The sequence below is a fragment of the Oreochromis niloticus genome, linkage group LG22 (genome assembly GCF_001858045.2).
Source record: "Oreochromis niloticus isolate F11D_XX linkage group LG22, O_niloticus_UMD_NMBU, whole genome shotgun sequence".
NCBI classification, from domain to species: domain Eukaryota; kingdom Metazoa; phylum Chordata; class Actinopteri; order Cichliformes; family Cichlidae; genus Oreochromis; species Oreochromis niloticus.
In genome coordinates this window covers 7,058,529-7,080,183 of record NC_031985.2, presented here as the reverse complement: position 1 = coordinate 7,080,183, position 21,655 = coordinate 7,058,529, and the positions used below count along the sequence as shown (strand labels likewise).

At 40.4% G+C, this 21,655-nt stretch overlaps 2 protein-coding genes across 6 annotated transcripts in view; one reads left to right on the top strand and one right to left on the bottom strand.

Moving 5' to 3' along the window:
- Positions 1–1,025: 1,025 nt before the first annotated feature.
- LOC102079388 (major histocompatibility complex class I-related gene protein) overlaps positions 1,026–21,655 on the bottom strand; it is a 38,908-nt gene continuing 18,278 nt past the window's right edge. For 3 of the 5 annotated variants that reach the window (XM_005464726.4, XM_019350713.2, XM_019350714.2), the window contains one exon: positions 4,923–7,413. In XM_005464726.4, the coding sequence (XP_005464783.1) occupies positions 6,971–7,413 (443 nt within the window). In that variant the 3' untranslated portion in view covers positions 4,923–6,970. Of the gene's footprint in view, positions 1,359–4,922; positions 7,414–21,655 lie in introns of those variants that run through there. The other 2 variants (XM_025902420.1, XR_003215970.1) reach the window with 2 other exon arrangements.
- Positions 8,823–12,324, top strand: LOC109196531 (zinc finger MYM-type protein 1-like). The gene is made up of 3 exons (XM_019350676.2): positions 8,823–9,445; positions 9,701–9,754; positions 10,190–12,324. The coding sequence occupies exons 1-3, from the start codon at positions 9,428–9,430 to the stop codon at positions 11,630–11,632; spliced, it is 1,515 nt and encodes a 504-aa protein (XP_019206221.1). The 5' UTR covers positions 8,823–9,427; the 3' UTR covers positions 11,633–12,324.

Here is a 21,655-nt window from a genome sequence, read left to right as displayed (position 1 = left end):
TTCCATAAAATTCTAATCAGACTGTCTGCATCACAAATGACTCCATCCTGTGAAATCTATGACTCACCTCTCCAGTAGAGGTCTCTCCCCTCTCACTCTCTGTGCTCCTCTGCCCTGACTCCTACAGGTTAATAGGGATGGAGGAGTGATTATTATTATTTCCACTGATGATAACCATACCTGAATGAGCTCAGCTCCATTTTTCAGAGCTAAAACGAGTGACAGAAATTAACATTATGCTAACAATTTAACTTAGTGCGCTAGCCAGGTTTTTATTTATCGATATGGGGAGCACCTGGTTCATTAATTACATAGGACTCTCTGCTGTTAGCTGGAGCTAACTAATTGTTACTACCAGCCAGTGATGAAGACTTACTTTCTTGCGTATATCCATGATTTCTTGCAGTTTGCAGCATGTACGCTAGTGTGTCCGCAGGTGTAGACGAGCGGAGTGTAAAGTAGCAGTGAAAACGAGGACTGGATTTTCAGCAATGTGGATGTCCCCTGTGAACAACTGGAACGGATTGGATAACGAAGCACTGACGCTACCTTAACAGTGTAAAGTGAAAGGGACCTGCCGAGTTATCATCATATTTATGTGAATAGCGAGAGGTTTATATTATTATTTTTTAAACTCATATTGCAGCATCTTTATATTGAATTTGTCTGCAAGTTCTGTTAAAAAAAATCGAATAAGTTAAAAAAAAAAAAAAACCCACCAAATTATTTAGGGGGGCTTAAGAATATTTTAGGGAGGCTTCAGCACCCCTAAAATAGGCCTAACAACGCCACTGATAGTCCCAATTGTCTATGGAGCTTGGAGAGAAAGCGACTGGAGTTCTTTAAGCTTTTTGAACGTTTCACCTCTCATTCATGAAGCTCCTTTATTTCTAAAGGAAAATGGAGAGTCTGAAGTATTTAAACCCTAGTCTGGGTTGACCCACTATTAACTATTAATCATGTTACTCATCACATGATAAAAGGTGTGGCTCATTAGGTTTCGGGTGGAACCATTGTGAGACTTTTTTATTTATTTACTTATTTATTTTTAAAAACCTTTATTTAAAAAAGTTCTGGCAACACATATAAAGCATTCATTAAAATTAATCCAAAATTCTTTATATAGTTAAAACATTCCAGGGAAAAGGACTGTTATTCATCTGTCCAATGGTTTTCCTCCTCCTCAGATCAGCAACAATGTTTTTAAAAACATCACTATCTCCCACCACCACACTCCCTGCCAGTGGTTGGTGCATTAGTGGTTTTTGGCCTCTGGATTTCTTGGGCCCAGATCTTCTCCATTCATGCTTCATGTCCTGGAGGGCAGGGCTGTGGCTCCCCACACCTGCTATTAGTCACTAACATGGAAAAACTTTATGAATACAAGTGTTCTCATACATACAGGTGTTCACACAGGCGCACAAACAGGTACTCGCAGACACAGACTATCTTGGCTGCTGGTTCTAAACATATTATGTATTATTAGTACTGTATGCTGCATTCAATATTTATTATTTACTGTAAATTATGCTTATGTCGGTTGTTGTTGTGGTTTGTACTATGTTTTCTTTTGCTTGCTTTTTTCAGCAGGTGTTGAAGCAGATTTTCAGTATCTTAACAATGTAAAATCATTAACGAAATTATCGACCTCTGCTGGTGTAGCCCAAGGAAATGTTCACTTTGCTTTTATACAGGGCGATCGTGGCTCAAGAGTTGGCAGTTCGTCTTGTAACCGGAAGGTTGCCAGTTTGAGTCTCGGTAAGCGAATCACTCAGGACTCGCTCACCCCCTCCCTCCTGTGCTGAATCATAGAGCGAACAAATCACTCACTCACTCGCTCACCCCCTCCCTCCTGGCTCACAGCTTCTTCTTCTTCTTGGTTGGCAACCAATGTTAAGGCGCATTACCGCTCACAGCTCAGTGGACATTTAGATGAGAAAATATTAATAAAATAAAAATAAACAAAATAAATGTTCCCTTTAGAATTTTTTTTTGCTCTTTTTTGCTCTATAAAATAGGTGTTTTCTTTTAGAATCACTCATCTTAGCAGTAGGATATACATGAAAAGAGAAACAAATAAAGTTTGAGTGAAAATGTACATTTTTTGCACTCTCTGGTCAACTGACTCAGTGAATCAAATGACTCAAAAAAACTGATTCATTTTGGTGAGTGACTCATTAAAACTCGACTCAGTAAAAAGAATCAAATTTACCATCACTACTCACTAAGTAGAAAACCAGCCGAGTGATACACCTCTTGTTGTCAGGCCTGCAGGTTTATCCCTGTGGTGTTCTCCTCTGTCTTTTTGCGACACCTTATTGTTCTCTCATTTTAGTTTTAGTAATATTTTTAAATGGTTGTACAAAATAAAAGAAAAAGGGCAGGCGTATTGGCTGCATTTTTAGATAAATAGTTCTATGTGTTTACAAAATGTACATTTCATATTTGCATTTCAAGATATAAAAATAATTTACTCAACAAGTCTGTTTTTTTTTCATTAAAAAAAATACTACTAGGATTTTAAGTTTTTTGTGTGATTTCAAATCAGTAATATTAATACAGTATGTCAATGAAAAAACATCTAAATTCAGACACGTGAGGTTGAGCTGAAAAGAATGGTACCAAGCAAGGCAGGAAAAAAAATAAAATGAAACAATTTGAGGGTGAAATACAAATGTAAACCCAAAAGGAGTCAAAAATGGCCGGTTGTATTGCAGACCTCAGAGGGTTAATCCAACAAATCATGAAAAAATAGGTTTAAATTTTTGTTCATGACAGTGCAGATTTCTGACATTTTGTGTAATGTAAGCATGTAACAATTTGATTATTTTTCTAACAAAAACAGTGTGAAACTTAAATTAGACTTGTGTTTGTAAATGAGCCAGCCCGTGTTGTGTAGCTTTCTGGATTTTATACTTATTGGGTTACATATTAATTTATTATACAGGCTATACAGTACATAACATCAAAACTCACATGTTTCACTGTATTTTCTCACTGTGCAGGGGCAGGGATAGCTCAGTAGGTAGAGTGGTGGCCCCATGATCGGAAGGTCGGGTGTTCGATTCCCCTGAACAGCTACCCTGAGGTACCCCTGAGCAAGGTACCGTCCCTACACACTGCTCCCCGGGCGCCCAAAGGCTGACCACTGCTTCACTGAGTGAATGGGTTAAATGCAGAGAGGAATTTCCCCACGGGGATCAATAAAGTACACTTTCTTTCTTTATGTAACTAAGGTGTTTAATTATGTGGGCTACAGACAGTAATAAAGTTATAGACTATATTTATATGAAAAACGTGTATACTTACTGCTTTTGAATCATTTTAACCATATGTAACCACCTGCATATGTGTGAAAAAAAAGGCTTTGATTTTACCACCCCATTTGATTTCTTTGCCACCCTCTTGCCACCCTAAGAAAATTTCTCTAGATCCGCCCCTGTCCACTAGCCCAGAGAGGTTGAGTGTTTTATTTTATTTGATAAACAATGATAGATTCTCCTGATTTTGGTGATTACTCCTTTAGATCTCATGCAAATGATTTGCATCTAGCAATATGATTATTTAGGCATATGATGACACAGGTCCAGGAATCCAAAATAGTTGAACTAGTCCTTTTACAGTTGAATACCGCGATCTCGTTCTTTTATTCACTACCCGCAGCCCATGACCATAGGTGAGGCTAGGGGGGTAGATCAACCGATAAACTGAGAGCTTCGCTTTTACACTCAGCTCTCTCTTCACCACGACGGAACGGTACAGCGTCCGTATCACTGCAGCCGCAGCACCAATCCGTCTGTCGATCTTCGGCTCCCTTATCCCATCACTTGTGAACAAGACCCCACTTGGCTAATGCATACTTTTAAAAAAACATGTTTAACCCTCTGGGGTCCAGGGTATAATTGGCCATTTTTGACTATTTTTGATTTTACCTCTACATTTCACCTTTAAAAACTGTTTCTCTTGTTTGGTATTGTCCTTTGTATGTGTCAGATTTTAAAGTTATGTTTTCATTTTGACATACTCTATTAACATAATTGATCTAAAATCAGACAAAAAACATAAAATCTGAGTAGAAAAAGTTATATTTTTTACCATAACAACCACAAACATGTTTAATGTTTGTGGTTTTATGTAATCATATTTCATAACTTGATATGCAAATATAAATTTTAAAATCATATGCACAAGTTAAGCCATTTACCTTTTACCCTTTTGCCATTTCCTTTTTACCCTTTAAAAAAATAATAATAACCATTTCAAACTATTTCTATAACAAATCGGGTGCATTCAATAAGATGCCACACAAATCATTTGTGCCACTCCAAAAAAAAATTTCTGTGGACTATAAAGGAGAACATCACTAGCCTGATACCTGCAGGCCTGACAGCAGGTGTATCACTCCTGTTTTCTACCTGGAGACAGCAGTCACCTCATTGTTCTGACACACAACACAAAACCATACCTCAACGCTACACACTAACTACACGAGACAAAACATTAACTACACACTCCAAACACGCTAAACGTCACAAATCTCTCACATCTCAAAACTTGCTCTCTCTCTTTTTCTGCTGTCTTTCTCTCTATGCCTCTCTTGCGTCACTCCTAAAACTTCCCCCTCTTCCTAAACAATCGAATGTCATGTTGCCATATCAATTTTTGATTGGTCGACATGGTACATTTTTCTACCAACACGAAAGGCTGTTTTTTTGTTTTGTTTTTTTATTTTCTGGTCGTAAGCAGAGAGTGCTTGCTAGCGCTGTCCTTAGACAGTAAATGTGACGAAACTATTGAGGGAAAAACACTGCGTATATTTTGTTTATCATGACTCTGGCTTTATGTGGCCTGTCAGCACAATTTAAAAACTGGTATATATCACCTTGTTGCTTTGTCATCTTGAAGTGGTCGTGTGATTGGCTTACCACGACTACTTTATTCTTCCTCAGTCAAACATTTATGCGATTGTTTTGCCCCCTAGCAAAACAATCTAGGTGTTGTGCCAAAGAGTAATTGTCGGCAAGAAAGTGATTGCCGCCCGTAAGGAGCGCATGCAGCTGCTTAAAGCTGTAGTGCCCAGATTATGTACATAGACAGCTACTCCTGTGCAACTGATGTAAGATGCGGTAAGCTGAACACAGCTTCAACCGTCTGTTTGTTGAAAAATAGTAACGTGCCTGCACCGCATTTTCTTGTTAGTAACTGTAAAGGCATTGTAATGATAGAAATAGCAATTAATTAGATTACGAGTTACTGAAAAAAGTAACGCCATTAGTAACACCGTTACTCTTAACGCCGTTATTCCCATCACTGCTGCTTGGGCACCTGCTGATTGAGCTGGCATGTCTCACCAGATGGAGGCCCTAGGGCAGAACCAGTACACCCTGGAGAGATTAATTCAATTCAGTTCAATTTATTTATATAGCACTCCTCACAGGATAAAAACCACAAAGTGCTTCACAGTAATATAAAAAACAGAAATACATAAAATACATCAAAAATCAAACATACAGCACAAAAAACTAATTAAAAACCTATCTAAATAAAAAAATGTCTTAAGCTGCTTTTTAAAAGAATAAATACAATCAAGGCAACGTAATGATGGAGGGAGTGCATTCCTCAACCTGGGGGTCACTGTTCTAAAAGATCTATCACCTCTGGTCTTAAAACGTGTTCGTGGGACTACCAACAGCCTTAGATTAGATGATCTCAGGCTGTGAGATGGAGCGTAGGGTTCTAAAAGATCTGAAATGTAGGCAGGGGCATTACAATTCAAAGCTTTAAAAGTTAGTTCTAAGATTTTAAAATCAATTCTAAAATGTACTGGAAGCCAGTGTAATGAACGTAACACTGGTGTAATGTGCTCTCTTTTTCGTGTCTTAGTTAAAAGCCTTGCAGCAGCATTCTGGACTAATTCTGGAGACGGTCAAGATTGCTTTTGCTCAAACAAAGAAAAAGATTGTTACAATAATCTAAGTGAGATGAAATAAAAGCATGAATAACCATTTCTAACTCAGATGTAGACAACAAAGTTCACAGTTTGGAGATGTTTCTTAGCTGAAAAAGGCAATTCCTAATTAACTGGTGAGAGTGTTGTTCTAGGGAGATGGCAGAATCAAAGATCACACCAAGGTACAGATGAGCCAAGAGAACATTGATGCTGTTTGATTAGAGATATCTGGCTGTCAGGGGCAATAATTAATGTTTCTGACTTCTCAGAGTTCAACTGTAAGTAGTTGTCTCCAAGCCACTGTTCAATGGAAGCTAAACATTTAATTAAAGACCACAGTTTATGGACTTCCATCGGCTTAAAAGAGCAATAGAGCTGAATATCATCAGCATAGAAGTCATAAGACACCTCAGGGAACTGCCTAATTATAAATCCTAGAGGTAACATGTACAAAAGAAAAAGAATAGGACCCAGAGCTGAACCCTGTGGTACCCCACATGTCAGATCCTTAGAATGTGACAAAAACTGATTTGTTGGAGAGGTATGACTGAAACCACTTCAAAGCCAGACCGGACACACTGACTACATCCCAGAGCCTGTTAATCAGGCTCTTTGGTATCAAACGCAGATGTCAAGTCCAACAAAACCATGACTGTGGATGCTCTGGAGTCAGCTGACATCATAATGTTACTAGAGACTTTAAGTAATGCGGTTTCTGTTGAGTGTTGAGTGGTTTTTGCCCCTTTGGGGCATTACTTAAAGTCTCTTGCCCCTTTGGGGCAAAAAACAAAATCCAAAACTTTAGGAATGCAATTAAACATTTCTTCTTGAGGACACAGCTTTCAGGTGGTCTTCTACATTTTGTAGTTTGGTGACAAATGTAGAAGTTCTAATATCACATTCAGGGTGGCATGAAATTCAGGTTTTTCTTACTAATATCAACAGTAAGAGCTTATAATCACAATGAAAGAGAGAGAGAGAGAAAATGATTGTAATATACAATAATTAAAAAAGAAGAAATTATTCCCTATCAAGAGTTATTCCCAACATGGCAGTTATGCCTCCTGGGATCCAATATAGGATAAACAAATAAAGCATTATATTAACAATATCAGCAAACAAAATGTTTCTCTCACCTCCATCATTGCAAAGTATTTTTTTTCCACAGTTTGTTCTGATCACTGTTTTGTCCAGTTTGGTGATGACATGTTCACCATCAGAGAACTGAAATACACAGTCATATCTTCTCCAGTCTTTAGGTTTGACTGATGAAACATTCAGATCAACATTCACCTGGAAGGACCCATCATTGTTGGGGAGGATCTCTCCAGGATCCACACCTTCATGAATTTCCTCTCCATCTTTTTTCCAGAACATCACAGCTCTGTCAGGGTAGAAACCTGTAGCGTGACAGATGATTGGAGAGGAGGGAGTCTTCTGAAGGAGAGACACTGAGGGAAGAACTGGAGAGACAGAGGGAGACAATGCAGGCAGAGGGAAGGAAGAAGTAATGATTAGAAAAGAAACCAAATGAGGATACAAAGAAAAACAAAGAAAATGAAATTCAATAGGAAGAAATGTATAATGTACGTGTTAGATATAAAACATTATAGTACCAGTAGAAAATAATTGTGACTGATTTTCTGTGTAGGTTTTTAGTCTTCCGGGTCATGGTAGTCTATGAAGCTTGGAAAGAAAGCAACTGGACTGGAGTTTCTTGTAGATGTTTCACCTCTCAACCGAGAACTCAAATGGTGGAGATGTCTTGATGCATGCTTAATCATCCAGGTAAAGAAATCCCAAAAAATGTTTATTCGAATGTAGCATTTTTAGTGGGAGAAAGGTTTTGTCACCCAAGTGACTTCCACTGTCTCAGCTGACAGCAGTGTCCCCAACTTATACCTTAAACAGTACATTTGAATAATGACTGAATTTTGCACTACTGAATAACAATAGACCGTGAGATCAGTTTCATGATCATTAATATGCAAATTGCCATGACCATTGATATGGGGCAAATAGTAGAGAGTTCCTAGGTATTTAAACCCTGCCCCTTAAGATGGTCATTGACCCACTTTTAATTATGTGCCTCTTCACATGAACCAAAGTGTGAAAAAAAGGCATGGATCATTATTACAAGAGGTTTCAGATGAAAAGAGAGGGTGGTTTACGACACCAACTGTCTGTCATCTGCAATGTAGTTTGGACATCCCTTCCCAGGCGACTCAACCCCCACTCTTATCCTGCGTTGGCCACATGATAGAGTGAGGAAAGGTGTTTAATAAGGTTTGGCGAATGGATGAATTTATCGACCATCAATGATAGGCTAAACCAGGTGCTATTCTAGGATCAGAGATTTGGGGGTGCTGAGCACCCAGAGAGCTGCCGAACCAGACAAGATAAACTTTCCTTGTCACGATGAGACTTCTTCCCTTCTCTGTCAGTCCCGGAATCCTTAAATTTCTCCAGTTGTCCCGAGTTCTCTCTAACTGTCTCCTTGGTGCATTTTAACCCCTGTTCCTCCCTGTCCTCGTTGTCAGTTGTCTTCGTCTCCGTTATCAGTCATCATAATTTTACCATCTCTGTGCAAGTCTGTAAATTTCTTTATTAAATCATAAGATTCTTAAATTCATCAAGTCCCTCTGTGCCTGGATCATCGTCACAAAACATGACATCACTGTTTTGTATATTTTAACACAACTTAATCCCCACATTTGTGAAAGAAAAACACTTCTTTGAAAAGTATGTAACAAAACCATCAAATCTGATAAAGGTTATTTAAATGCTGCAAAAGAAGAATGGATTGGAATAAAAAAAATTTGCAGACTTGCACAGAGATGGTAAAATTATGATGACTGATAACGGAGACGAAGACAACTGATGACGAGGACAGGGTGAAGATTTATTAGGCTGTGTTTTGAGTTTTGATCCAAGAAGAATAACTTCATATAAGAAAAAAATATATCACATATGCAGGACACCTTAAACTAGTTTTTTTTTATTAAGCAGGAAGGCAGAACAAAATCGGGGCTCCATCAAGACATGGGAACTGAACCCCAATTCAACCAGACCCAGAACCAGTGGCGTTGTTAGGCCCATTTTAGGGGTGCTGAAGCCTCCCTAAAATATTCTTAAGCCCCCCTAAATAATTTGGTGGGTTTTTTTTTTTTTTAACTTATTCGATTTTTTTTAACAGAACTTGCAGACAAATTCAATATAAAGATGCTGCAATATGAGTTTAAAAAATAATAATATAAACCTCTCGCTATTCACATAAATATGATGATAACTCGGCAGGTCCCTTTCACTTTACACTGTTAAGGTAGCGTCAGTGCTTCGTTATCCAATCCGTTCCAGTTGTTCACAGGGGACATCCACATTGCTGAAAATCCAGTCCTCGTTTTCACTGCTACTTTACACTCCGCTCGTCTACACCTGCGGACACACTAGCGTACATGCTGCAAACTGCAAGAAATCATGGATATACGCAAGAAAGTAAGTCTTCATCACTGGCTGGTAGTAACAATTAGTTAGCTCCAGCTAACAGCAGAGAGTCCTATGTAATTAATGAACCAGGTGCTCCCCATATCGATAAATAAAAACCTGGCTAGCGCACTAAGTTAAATTGTTAGCATAATGTTAATTTCTGTCACTCGTTTTAGCTCTGAAAAATGGAGCTGAGCTCATTCAGGTATGGTTATCATCAGTGGAAATAATAATAATCACTCCTCCATCCCTATTAACCTGTAGGAGTCAGGGCAGAGGAGCACAGAGAGTGAGAGGGGAGAGACCTCTACTGGAGAGGTGAGTCATAGATTTCACAGGATGGAGTCATTTGTGATGCAGACAGTCTGATTAGAATTTTATGGAACTCAATATGGATATGAAATATGAAACATTTCAGTCATGGTACAACATATAAGACCTGTTTAACTTGAGCTTTTATTTAGGAGAGTCAAGGTTAGAAAGTGGAGAGAGCAAAGAGGTATATATATATAAGTCAAATTAGCCTGACTCACATATTTTTGAGGGTTCTATTTTAATATTACTTCAATTCAAGTAATTTAGTAATATTTTTCAGGGCTTTAAATTGCAACCATTTTAGTCACATGCGTGCTCAAAATGTAATGTTTGTAACTTCAAAATATTTGGGATCAACAAATTGCTGTGGCGCGTGATCAGAAGTCATGATATTAGCAATTTACATTACAATTCAGTATGTTTTAATGTATCTTGTAGGGTGAGGCAGAAGGAGAGGCTGAGGGAGAAAAAGGTCAACAGGCAAGTTCAAGTCAGAAAGAGCAAGGAGAGACAGAGGAGCTGCAGCAAATGGATCAAGAGGCAGAGGAAGATCAAGTTATTACAGAGAGAGGAGAGCAAACAGGCCAAGAGAGGGAAAATGATGAAGCAGCTGCAGCAACTCATTCTACTACAGGGTTTGATTTAGGTGACAAAGACACAGGGCCCAGACAGGTAAAGCTGAAGAGCTATCCACATGATACTTTTGGTACACAGAAGCGAGCATTTAACCACAGCTGGTTTGAAAAGCACAACTGGTTAGAATATTCAGTCAACCAGAATGCAACTTTCTGCTTCCCATGTAGAGTGTTTGGCAAAAACATCAAACATGATAGTTTGGTCAGTGATGAAGGTGAAGACAGCCCAAACGGAGCTTTTACGTGCATGGAGCTTTTAAAGGAGTTTGATCCTTTTCTTCAAAAACATAATCCCCCATCAAATACACAGTATATCTTGCCAACATCCCAGAATGACACGATTGACTGTTGTGCCCAGGAAGTTACTAGTGTCATTGTATCCAAAATGACAAAGTCTAAAGTCTATGCCATCATGGCAGATAAGGCAAGGAATGAAAACGCAGAGCAGTTAGCTGTTTGTGTCAGGTACGTGTCAGAGGGGGCAGTGAAGGAGTGTTTCCTTGCACTTGCAGAGATAAAATCATTTGATGCCCAGTCCATTGCAAATGAGATTCAGCAGCAGATCCAAAACAATGGTCTTGCAGAACTTAAGTGTGTAGCACAAACATATGATGGTGCAGCCGTTATGAGTGGCTCCACTGGAGGTGTACAAGCACATTTTAGAAGGCTCCATCCTGAGGCTATCTATGTGCATTTTTATACTCATCAAGTCAACCTGGTTTTGTGCAATACTTGCAAGGCTGTCCCAGAGGCTGTGGAGCTTTTCAGCTTGTTGGAGTGTGTGTATTCTTTCTTCAGCACCTCCCTAGTCAATCATCATAAGTTCATAAAGACTCAGGCAAAGCTTGGATTGACAAAAACTGAGCTTGTGCAACTTTCAAACACTCACTGGGCATGTCAGTTGCAATCAATCAGTGCAGTTCTTGAGACATTGCCAGCCATTTTGGAGTGCCTATCTGCAATTGGATCCCCCATAGCTGTTGGTCTCAGAGCAAAGCTCTACAAGTTCTCAGCAGTCTATGCACTACTGATGTTTCAGTTGATTCTTTCTGTAACCGAAGGACTCCACAAATTCCTGCAGAAAGAGACTTTAGACCTGGCAGAAGCTTTTATCTGTAAACAAGCTGTGTGTGACACACTTAAGGGCAAACACTCAGATGCATTTGGCTGCGTCAAACAATGGGTCAGAAAATACTTCACAGACTTGCAGTCATGTCTATTGAAAAAGACACGCTTCAACATCTGAGTCACAACATAGTGATTGACCGATTTGCCACTCTTAAAAACGGACGCTACTCTTTGATGCGTCCACCCACCAAGTAACTGGTGATTGCAGCCATAAAAATTATGTATTTTTTTATTTTCAGTTTTTTTTCTTGTTATTGATGCAGCAAATACATTTTCTCTGTTTTCTTGTTGTACTGTATTCTAAAACAGACGGAAATAAAGCAATAGATCAATTGGTGGCCTAGGATGTTTAATCAGTCCAAAAAAGTAGTAAAGCAATTTCTCAGTCTTTTTCTGTTTGTGAAATTTTGTGCTCATTCACTACATTCGTTCGTATCGTGTGCATCTCTTGGGGGCTAAGCCCCCCCTGTCCTTAAATCCTAGTGATGCCCCTGCTTAGGTTGCATTAAGAGCATCTGGTTAGAAGATCTTAGTGCTTTTATAGGATTATACAAATGAAGAAGTTCTGTTAAATAGCTAGGGGCAGTGTTATTTAAGATTTTATAAGTGAGTAAAAGAATTTTAAAATCAATGCGAAATTTCACAGGAAGCCAGTGTAAGTTGGCTAAAACTGGAGTCATATGATCATGCATTCTGGCACCCGATAAAAGGCGTGCAGCAGCGTTCTGTACTAATTGCAACCGGTGATGAGAGGAGTGAGGGAGGCCTAAATAGAGGGAGTTACAATAGTCCAGTCTAGAGGTAATGAATGCATGAACACTGTAAAATGTAATATTGTGTTTAATTAAAAATATTAAATAGGCTGAACTCAATTTTTATCAATTTGTTATTAGAACTCAATTTAAATAAGTTACCAGTACTTTTTATGCAAAAACGCTGATAAACTCCATTTATTTGAGTTGTCTTAACTTAGAAAAACTAAGTAAGCTGGAAGTTTTGCTTCTCAGTGCGGAAGGATGAAAGATGTGTTTTGAAAATGCCACGTGACTACCATCCTCCTCCCTCTCGGATCAGTCCGCATGTTCGCGGTGCATTTTTTATGGAATATGTTGAGCAAACCTGGAGAAGCGTCAGCTCAAGATATTATTGTTGTCATTGCTGTGGATCTTTACCTGATACACTGACTTGGTGAGTAAATGTTTACTCTTACATAAACCTTACATAAAACTATGTGGTGAAATTTTCTGTTGATTGTTTGAAATAAATAAGTGAGATAAGAGCCCAGACAAAAGTCTTCGGGAGGTGCAGCCGTTAGGGGTGGGGTAGGTGTGGGATGTGGGGGGTGGATAACAGAGCTCTCCGAAAACGTGGAAGCACTTTTGCAAATATCTGATATTTTGATAAATTAAGTAGATATTTGAGCATTACACAGCTACATTGTCGCCTGAAAATATCTTAAAAGGTTATTTTGTGACCCAGAAAGGGTAGTCTGGGGAAAAGGAGGATCGCATTTGTCGGCAGGTTGTCGGAGCCTGTGCGTACTTGTAAGCGCGGCAATGGCGGAGGAGCGCCGCTGAAAAACTTATTACTTTTTCTGGGTCACAAAATAAACTTTTAAGATATTTTCAGGCAAGAATGTAACTGTGTAAATTTCAAATATCTGCTCGATTTATCAAGACATCACATATTTGCAAAAATGCTCCGACGTTTTCGGAGACGTCCATTTTTTTTTTTCATGCTTTGTGGCAGCTTTAGAACATCTGTGGCATCTATTAATGTCAAATCTAGCCTTTATTTAACAACATAAGCAAACTCTATGTTACAATGATTGCACAGCCATTAAGGATCAAATCAGTTTCTGAAAAATGTTCTGTTTTTTCTCCCTCTGCTGGCTTCTTACTGTCTTTGAGGCTCGGGACCAGCACTCCTGCTGTTGGACAGAAAGACATCAGTAAGTGTTTTGGTTTTCCAATATATTAGCAACTGTCAGTGACATTTATATTAATCAGGCTGAACTTTAATCATACTTTAGATCAGCCTGTTTTACTTATTGTTTTATTTGTGCTTTGGTTTGGGGAAGTTGTTTCTTTACTGATCTTTTCCTGTCTTCTGTTATTAGACTTGAGATATGACTGCACTATGCTGTTGCTGGTGACCACAGTTAATTCTACAAGACATGCTGTGTAAGTAAACAAACAGCAACAGTTTGGTCTGCATTTCTTGAAAGATCACATCCCCCAAACTTAGTTTAGAGAGTCTACACTGTATATAGTGAAGTCTGCAAGTTTTCTAACAGCAAAATCTGTTTTGTGCCCAAAATCATTTTGCACATCATTAGAATGAAAGTTATTGGCCATGTTTGCATAGCCCTTTTTAAAATGATGCTTTCATGACATTATTGTATGTTGGGTGGTGGTCAGGGCTATGCAGACTGACAATTTGGGACATTGAATGTCACCTCTCCGGTAGGGCTGCACGATTTTGCATAAAATGAGAATCACGATTTTTTTGTTTAGAATTGAGATCACGATTCTCTCACGATTTTCTTTTCCAATATGAATATTTATTGCACTTATTAACTGCACATCAACTTTGTAACAGTTGAAACTGAACATAAAAACAATAAATAAACATAAAAACAATAAATGCCTCACATTTTGTGGTTGTCGCAAAATGTTGTACTGCTTGAAATTCCGTCTCCACCGTTGCTCGACACTGCGTGTATAGAGCAGGTAGTGCAACAGTAGAAAAATAGTTGCGGGACGGCACTGTGTTGGGTTTTTCCAGGGTGTTGATCATTTTTCCTAAATCCCTCGTTTTGCACAGTGTTGATACCTTTGGTCAGGTGATAAGTAATAGCCTCCGTAATTTCTTTGTGCCTGCGGGAGTTCGACGTGTATAGGGAAGCGCTGTATAAGGTTCCCATTATTGATGTTTGGGTGGTTGACCGGGATGGATTTTCTCCTGTCACTTTGTCGTCATCCCTGACGTGTTCTCCGTTGTTTTTTCCTGCCAATTTGAGCATCACGGCACAGCTTCTGTATCACGTGGTATAAGGCTCCGCCCTTGTCATTTGTTGAGCAGGAAGAGTGAGTGCTTGTTTTCATGCAGATTACGTCCCGGATCAAAATGCGGTACAATCGTCGTTGTCTTTTTTTTTTTTTTTTTAAATCGTTGTCATTTGGAAATGAGATCGTACATAAGTATGAATCGAGATCGCGATTTTCTAACGATTAATCGTGCAGCCCTACTCTCCGGTGGGGATTGGGCCTGAGATCGTCTAAATTGGAGTCTGTTCTATACCAAATGCAGAAAAAAATGTTTTAAGAAAGCAATTAAGTTCATGTTCCAAAAAATATGATTGTTTGCTTGCAGGACAACAGGAGAGATGAGTCCTCCGTCACAGATGGTGTGGTCAGTGAAGATGGTCGCCTGCAGGTTCAAGCTCATTGCATCTCCAACCCACATCCACTGCCACTGTACTTAAGGGAAGTTAAAGACTTTCTTCTGCACCTACATTTGGATCACCTCGATCCATGACAGTCATTCAGGCAGTAATGCCTGGACTGGAAACAAGCATCCTTAAAATAATACAACATTCCAGCTCATGTGTTGGAATGCAAAACAAATGTGTTGTTTAAATTAGAGACTGCACTTGTGACAGAACAATAAATATTTTATTTTGATTATATAAGTAATGTAAGTACAAAACAAACTGTGGTAGGCCTAAACTTATTTTCAGAATAATTAAATCTGAGACTTTGTTTCATTGTAAGATTATAACAGTGATGGCAATATAATTGTTTGTTGTTCAGCAGAACATGTCCAGTATGTTGGCTGTTATACTTTGTTGTGTTTGAAAATAAAAGTTGGGCTCATTTTAACATCATTACAAAAAGTGTTGTTAATTATTTTTAATCATATTCAGGTTACCACAAATTGTTTTTTCATTTAGTTGAACTTAACATGTTTGTCAGTAGGTAAACAATTAGTATTGTACAGTCAGAAATATCAAGTTATTGTTAATACTGCAGACTTGCAATTTATAAGTTGTCCTAACAGTCATCCTAAGTAAGCTTTACTTAGTTTTTTTGAGGCAACGAGTTTCCATAAGTTTTTTGAGTTCTGGGAACTAACAAGGCTGTACAGTGTACTCAAAATGAGTAAGTTGCCCTAACTTGGTCATCTTACGTAAACCTGATCCAATTTTTTTGAGTTCTGGGAACAAATGAGCTTGTACAGAGTACTCAAAGTAAATAAGTTGTCCTAACTTAGTCATTTTTAGCTAAGCTTTACTCAATTTTTTTGAGGCAACGAGTTTCCATAATTTTTTTGAGTTCTGGGAACTAATTAGATTTTACAGTGAATAAGCTTTTCAAGGTCCTTGGGGGAGAGGAAAGGCTTAGCTTTAGAAATTTGCCATAGCTGATAGAAGCTGGATTTAACCAGTAGATACTTGTTTCTCTAATTTGAAGGAGCTATCCAGGAGTACCCCAAGGTCTCTTACAACGTGGGAGAGGTAGCTAGCAAGTGGGCCAAGGGTAACAGTTAGTTGGTTCAATGGAATATGGCTGTCAAAGACAATAACTTCAGTTTTACTGTCATTCAAGGTTAGAGAGTTTTGAGATAGCCAGGTTCTCACATCATGAAGACAGTTAAACAATGTATGGAATGGATCTGTGACATTCAAACTCAAAGGGAAATAAATTTGAATGTCATCGGCATAACAATGGAAGGAAATATTATATCTTTGGAAAATAGATCCCAAGGGCAACATGTACAGAGAGAATAGCATAGGGCCCAAAACAGACCCCTGGGGCACACCACAGAGAAAAGGAGCAGAGGAGGAGGAGTATTGCCCCATAGTGATAGAGAATGACCTCTCTAAAAGATAAGATTTAAACCATGATAAGGCTGTGCCCTTAAGGCCAACTACTTGCTCTAACCTTGATAATAGAATGTTATGATCTACTGCAGCGGTCCCCAACCTTTTTTGCGCCACGGACCGGTTTATGCCCGACAATATTTTCACGGACCGGCAATGAGGTGTCGCGGATGAATACAACAAAATAAAACTAGTGCCGGTACCGAAAAAAAAGAAGATTTATTCATAACACACGTGAAAAGACCCAGGAAAACCGAGTTAACAATAAAAACGATAACAAAATAACGCTGAAAACCGATAAAAACCATGAAAACCATACATTTCACACCTGAGCCTCAACTCTCGCGGCCCGGTACCAAACGACTCACGGACCGGTACCGGTCCGAGGCCCGGGGGTTGGGGACCGCTGATCTACTGTGTCAAACGCAGAAGTCAGATCCAGTAAGACTAGAACCACAGAGCAACCTGAGTCAGTGGTTAAAAGGAGATCATTAAAAACTCTTAGCAAAGCTGTCTCAGTACTATGTCGAGGCTTGAAGCCCGACTGGAATTTTTCAGTAATACCATTGGAATCTAATGTGTCGACAGGATATTTTCAGGCAGAGATCTGTTGCATGTTTTTGTTTTGTTTTTGGGTGGTTAAATCTGTTCGGTTTTTCTGGTTATTGTAGTGCAGCGTTAAGACAGCAGCAGCGGCAGCGTCGGGACGGACTTCTGGTTTTTATAAAGTGATATTTAAATACTCTGGTTTATTATGGAGGAAGAGCTCACACAGCTACGAGACTTGGTAGCTCAGCTGCAAGCAGAAAATCGGCGGATGCGGCAAGAGCGAGAATCGGAGCAACCTGGCACCAGTGCTGCTGCTACAGGTTCATCCACCAATGGGCATTCTGCTGTTTCAGCTCCCGCAACTGAGAGACTGATTTATATTCCTCGGGAGAGGACGTGCCCATGGTTCAACGGTAAGACTGGTATAGGTATTGCCGAATGGGTGGAAGAGGTGCAGGCCTGTTTGAGGGTACGACATCTTTCACCAGCCGACCAAGCCCTTTTCATCTATGATCTAGAAGGCGAGCCCAGAGAAGAGATTAAATATCGGCTTCCAGAGGAGAAAGACGATCCCGAAAAGATTTTGACTATTTTACAGGAACTGTATGGGTGTACTAAGTCATGTGTCTCTCTGCAGGAAGAGTTCTTTTCAAGACGACAACAAGAGTTTTCACATGCTCTTATGTGCCTCATGGATAGAGTTGTGAAACAGTCCCCTCATGTTCTGCTGAACAAAGATGTGTTGCTTAGAGACCAATTTGTTGAAAATGTGCTTGATTGTTTCTTACGCAGAGCATTAAAACAGTATGTCCGCAGCCACCCTACTGCCACCTTGATGGATGTTCGTCGTGAGGCTATATTATGGGAGCGTGGAGGTATGCCAGGGGGCGGGAGGGATAGAAGCTACTCAGTTCCCCCGGCACTAGGCTTTCAACACACTGTCCAGGAGGTCCCCTTTAGAGGTAGTCTGGCAGGTATTGCACCCTATGCATCTGAAATACAGGAGTTAAAAGAGATGCTTAAAAGTCAGCAAGAGCAGTTGAATCAGCTCGCAAGGAGTCTTGCTGCTTTGAATAGTGCTTCCAAACCATATCCTGCCTCACGTAATAACGCTGTCATTTGCAGACGGTGCCAGAAGGTTGGGCATTTTGCCAGAGAGTGCCCTGGTGAGCCCACAGTCATACCTGTGCAGTCAGCTGGTACAGCAACGCAAGCCAGTTTAAGCAATGTTGTTTGTTCTTCCATGCAGGAAAACTTCCACCCCCTGAACCATTGAGCCGAGGTTCAGGTGGGGGCATCCTAGGCTCAGAGTCTGTACTACCTGACCGTACTGGTAGGAAACCAGTAACCCCCGCCGTTAAAACCATTACTTCGGTCTTCCCTGGGTACGCATTGTCTGACCTTCGTATGTTGCAGGAGACTGACCCCATGATCCGGGAGTTTCTACAATTTTGGAGGCGGAGGCGGGGCCCTGATGCCAAGGAGCGTGGTCGCACTTCAAGGCTGGCCCTCGGGTTGGTCAGGCAATGGAGTAGGTTAGTGGAGCGGGATGGTGTGTTATATCGGAAGGTCTGTCATCCAAGGAGAGGAGAGACACTGCAGGTATTGCTGCCCAAGTCCCTTCAGAGTCAAGTTTTGCAACATGTGCGCCAGGAGAATGGTTATCAGGGTGTTCGGAGCACGGTAGATGTGGTTTCTCAATGGTGCTGCTGGGTAGGGATGTATAGAGACATCCAACGGTGGTGCCAGGAGTGTGAGCGATGCCAGTCGGCTAAAGATGCACCAACCCATCTTAATGTGTGTGTGGGCCATTTGCCCGCACCCCAACCGAAGCAAATCCCTGTAGCTGATTGGCGTGAGACGCGCCACGACCAGCAAGCCAAGGATGCTCCCCTGCAAGAAGGTCAGCTGGTTTATCTGAAGAAAGTTGGGCTCAGAGGTCGTGATAAAAGTAAGGGTGCTTCGAGTTCAGTGGTGTAAAAAGTGCTTAAGGCCCCTGACCATAATGGGTCCATGTATACTACTGCCCCTGTAGAAGAACCGATGCAAGGTGGCGAGTGGTTTTTATTGGTTTCTGAACCTACTCCAGCCCCAAACAGTTGCCAACCAAGACCAGAGACTCCTAGCCCTCGTAGACCAGACGAGCTAGAACCTTCAACGTCCTCCGTGGTGTCGACTTGCACTCATCAGCTGCCAGTTATGGCTGGTGTTCATAACAATATAGCCCCTTTACGCAGGACTAATCGTGGTAATGCTGGGACGCACTCAAATCTGCATCATTTGCCCCAGGCAGCAGGAAGTAGAGCAATAGGGGCCGTGAACTCCCAGGCACCTGTGCCTAATACAGTTACCCTGTTTAGACCTTGGCAGTGAGTGTCAATCGTCGGGACGACGATTCAAATCCCGGGGGTAGATTGTAGTGAAGTAGATTCTGGGGTAGGATTTTACATGATGTCCACAAACGCACCACTGACATCCACACCTTCCCAGCCGACAATTAGCAGGCTTATAAGAAACAGCTGCGCTTCACTACCAGAAGGAGGCATTTGGCAGTCTTGTCCATCCAAGGTGGCTGCGAGCATTAGGCAGTTAAGCGCTGCAGATCTCTCAAGGAAAGCTACTCAGTATTGCCCTTTAGAGAGTGATAAGTGGGACCTTTGTGTTCATCATAACGTGGCATAGTAGGGTGGACTTTGACAACTGTTTCTCTCTTTTGTTGCAGGTTTGCATTATACTGCTGCGGTCTTGTCATATGCTGTTTTGTTTGTTATGCAATGCTTTTATAACGAACAGTAATTTGGGGTGTATTTGTTTTATGTAGATCTTTTACTATAGAGATCTTATGTAGATCTTTTTATCCTTTCTTTTATTGCTTTAGTGGAGGTGCGGCCACTTGTTGAGGGGCTAGGCACGTGAGGTGGAATCCCCTCCCCGATGCATGCGAGTGTACACACCGGGCATAGGTAGATTGCACCATTTAGAGTTTAGTGTGAGTGAGGTCTGCAGTGAAATCACACGGGTGAGTAATTGGTGGCACCCTTGGGCACTCCTCCTTGTAAGTTGCCTCCTCAAGTGGCCGGTCTCCACCATTTTGTTTAGTTATTCTTTTAACATGTTGTGATTGTTTTTAGGGTAGCATCGTGGTAGGGAGTCTGGTCGTTCAGTTAATAAAGTGTTTTAATTATCTATTTTGCCGTCTCAACCCTGCTACCTTAGGTGCCTTTTTGATTTTATAATTCTGTTTTTTTTAGTAGTAGTTCTTAATAAACTTTGATTTGTAAAATTCATCTGTCTCACCTCTGCCGTTAATAACGAGTCTGTGGGCTTTGGTAGCCAGTGTAATACTTACATTGGCTAGAGAAATCTTTCCTGGGGTGTAACTCCCTCCCCCAGGTGGCGTTGTCAACATCTTAGTTACCGTCCCCGGTTATTCCTCAATCGCGATACCACACTAAGAAGGTCTGAAGTTGTTTACAGACCACTTTTTCCGGGATCTTTGACATAAAGGGAAGCTTAGAAATCGGTCTATAATTTGAAAGAACACTGGAGTCAAGATTAGTCTTCTTAATAACTGGTTGAACAACAGCATGCTTGAAGGCAGACGGTACGCAGCCCGAAGACCATGATGCATTCAAAATTAATAAAATACAAGGCCCAATAGTATTCAACGCTTCCTTAAAAATACGGGCAGGGAGAATATCATGTGGGGAATTGGAGACTGTTAAGTGGTCAATTATTTCCTTTACATCAGAAAGAGTCACAGGCTCAAACTGCTGAAAGACAGCAGAGCATTTAGAAACTGGAACTTGATGTGGAACTACCGATAAAAACGGGGCCCTTAAAGTAGTGATTTTTTTCAATAAAATACCTTAAACTTTCACAAAGAGCATCTTGGTTCCAGCTTATTCTGATTAGGTATTCTGTCGAGGTTCGAAGTTCTGTCAGTGTATTTTTCTGGTTTTACTTTGAAGGTCTGTGTCTCTTGCAATGTCCCCTCCAAGCTGCGCGCGTGCGCAATTGCGCACTGCTGGCATGGTCTCTGTGCACAGAAAATCTGGATTGCGCTCAAAAAAAACCCTAACCTGAATTGAAATAACAATTAAAACTTTAACACTGTTTTGCAGTGTTAGTCAGTAAGTGACTGGCTGCTCCCATATGGGTTTAGAACGATGCCACCTTATCCCATAATCTAGCCAGTGATGCTATTCACATTGGTACATTGGTACGTACATACATACGTATGTGTATGTACAGCTAATCAACGTCGTTGACAGGCTATGACAGCGTCCTTATGTGCCGACTCCGGTGTTTTAGCTAGCAAAGCGGTGTGTACAACCATTGGAGATGTGAGCAGGACAGATGGAACAATTGACGGAAAAAGTGTGAACTTTCAACCAGTTTTTAAATTGTGTTAATAGGGCACGTAAAAGTCAAAGTCGACTTTATTGTCATCTCTGCTATGTACAGTTCAGTATATAGAGAGACGAGACGACGAGGCTCCAGTTCCGTACAGTGCAAAAGAACAACAATAAATACAGGAAGGATAACAATAAGAAGAATAAATATATATACACTTGAGACTGAGGTGATAGGGATTCTGAAAGGGACTGTTACGAAATCAGTTTTACCCCAGTTCTTTTATTCGTCGAGGGATCCAGAAATGGCACCAGAACTCAGTAGTTATTTTTACAAAATCTTTATTCATCT

Excerpts from the sequence above, each read along its gene's own strand:
- LOC109196531 (XM_019350676.2), top strand. Across the intron at positions 9,755-10,189 it reads GAGAGACCTCTACTGGAGAG|GGTGAGGCAGAAGGAGAGGC; the intron begins GTGAGTCATAGA and ends TGTATCTTGTAG.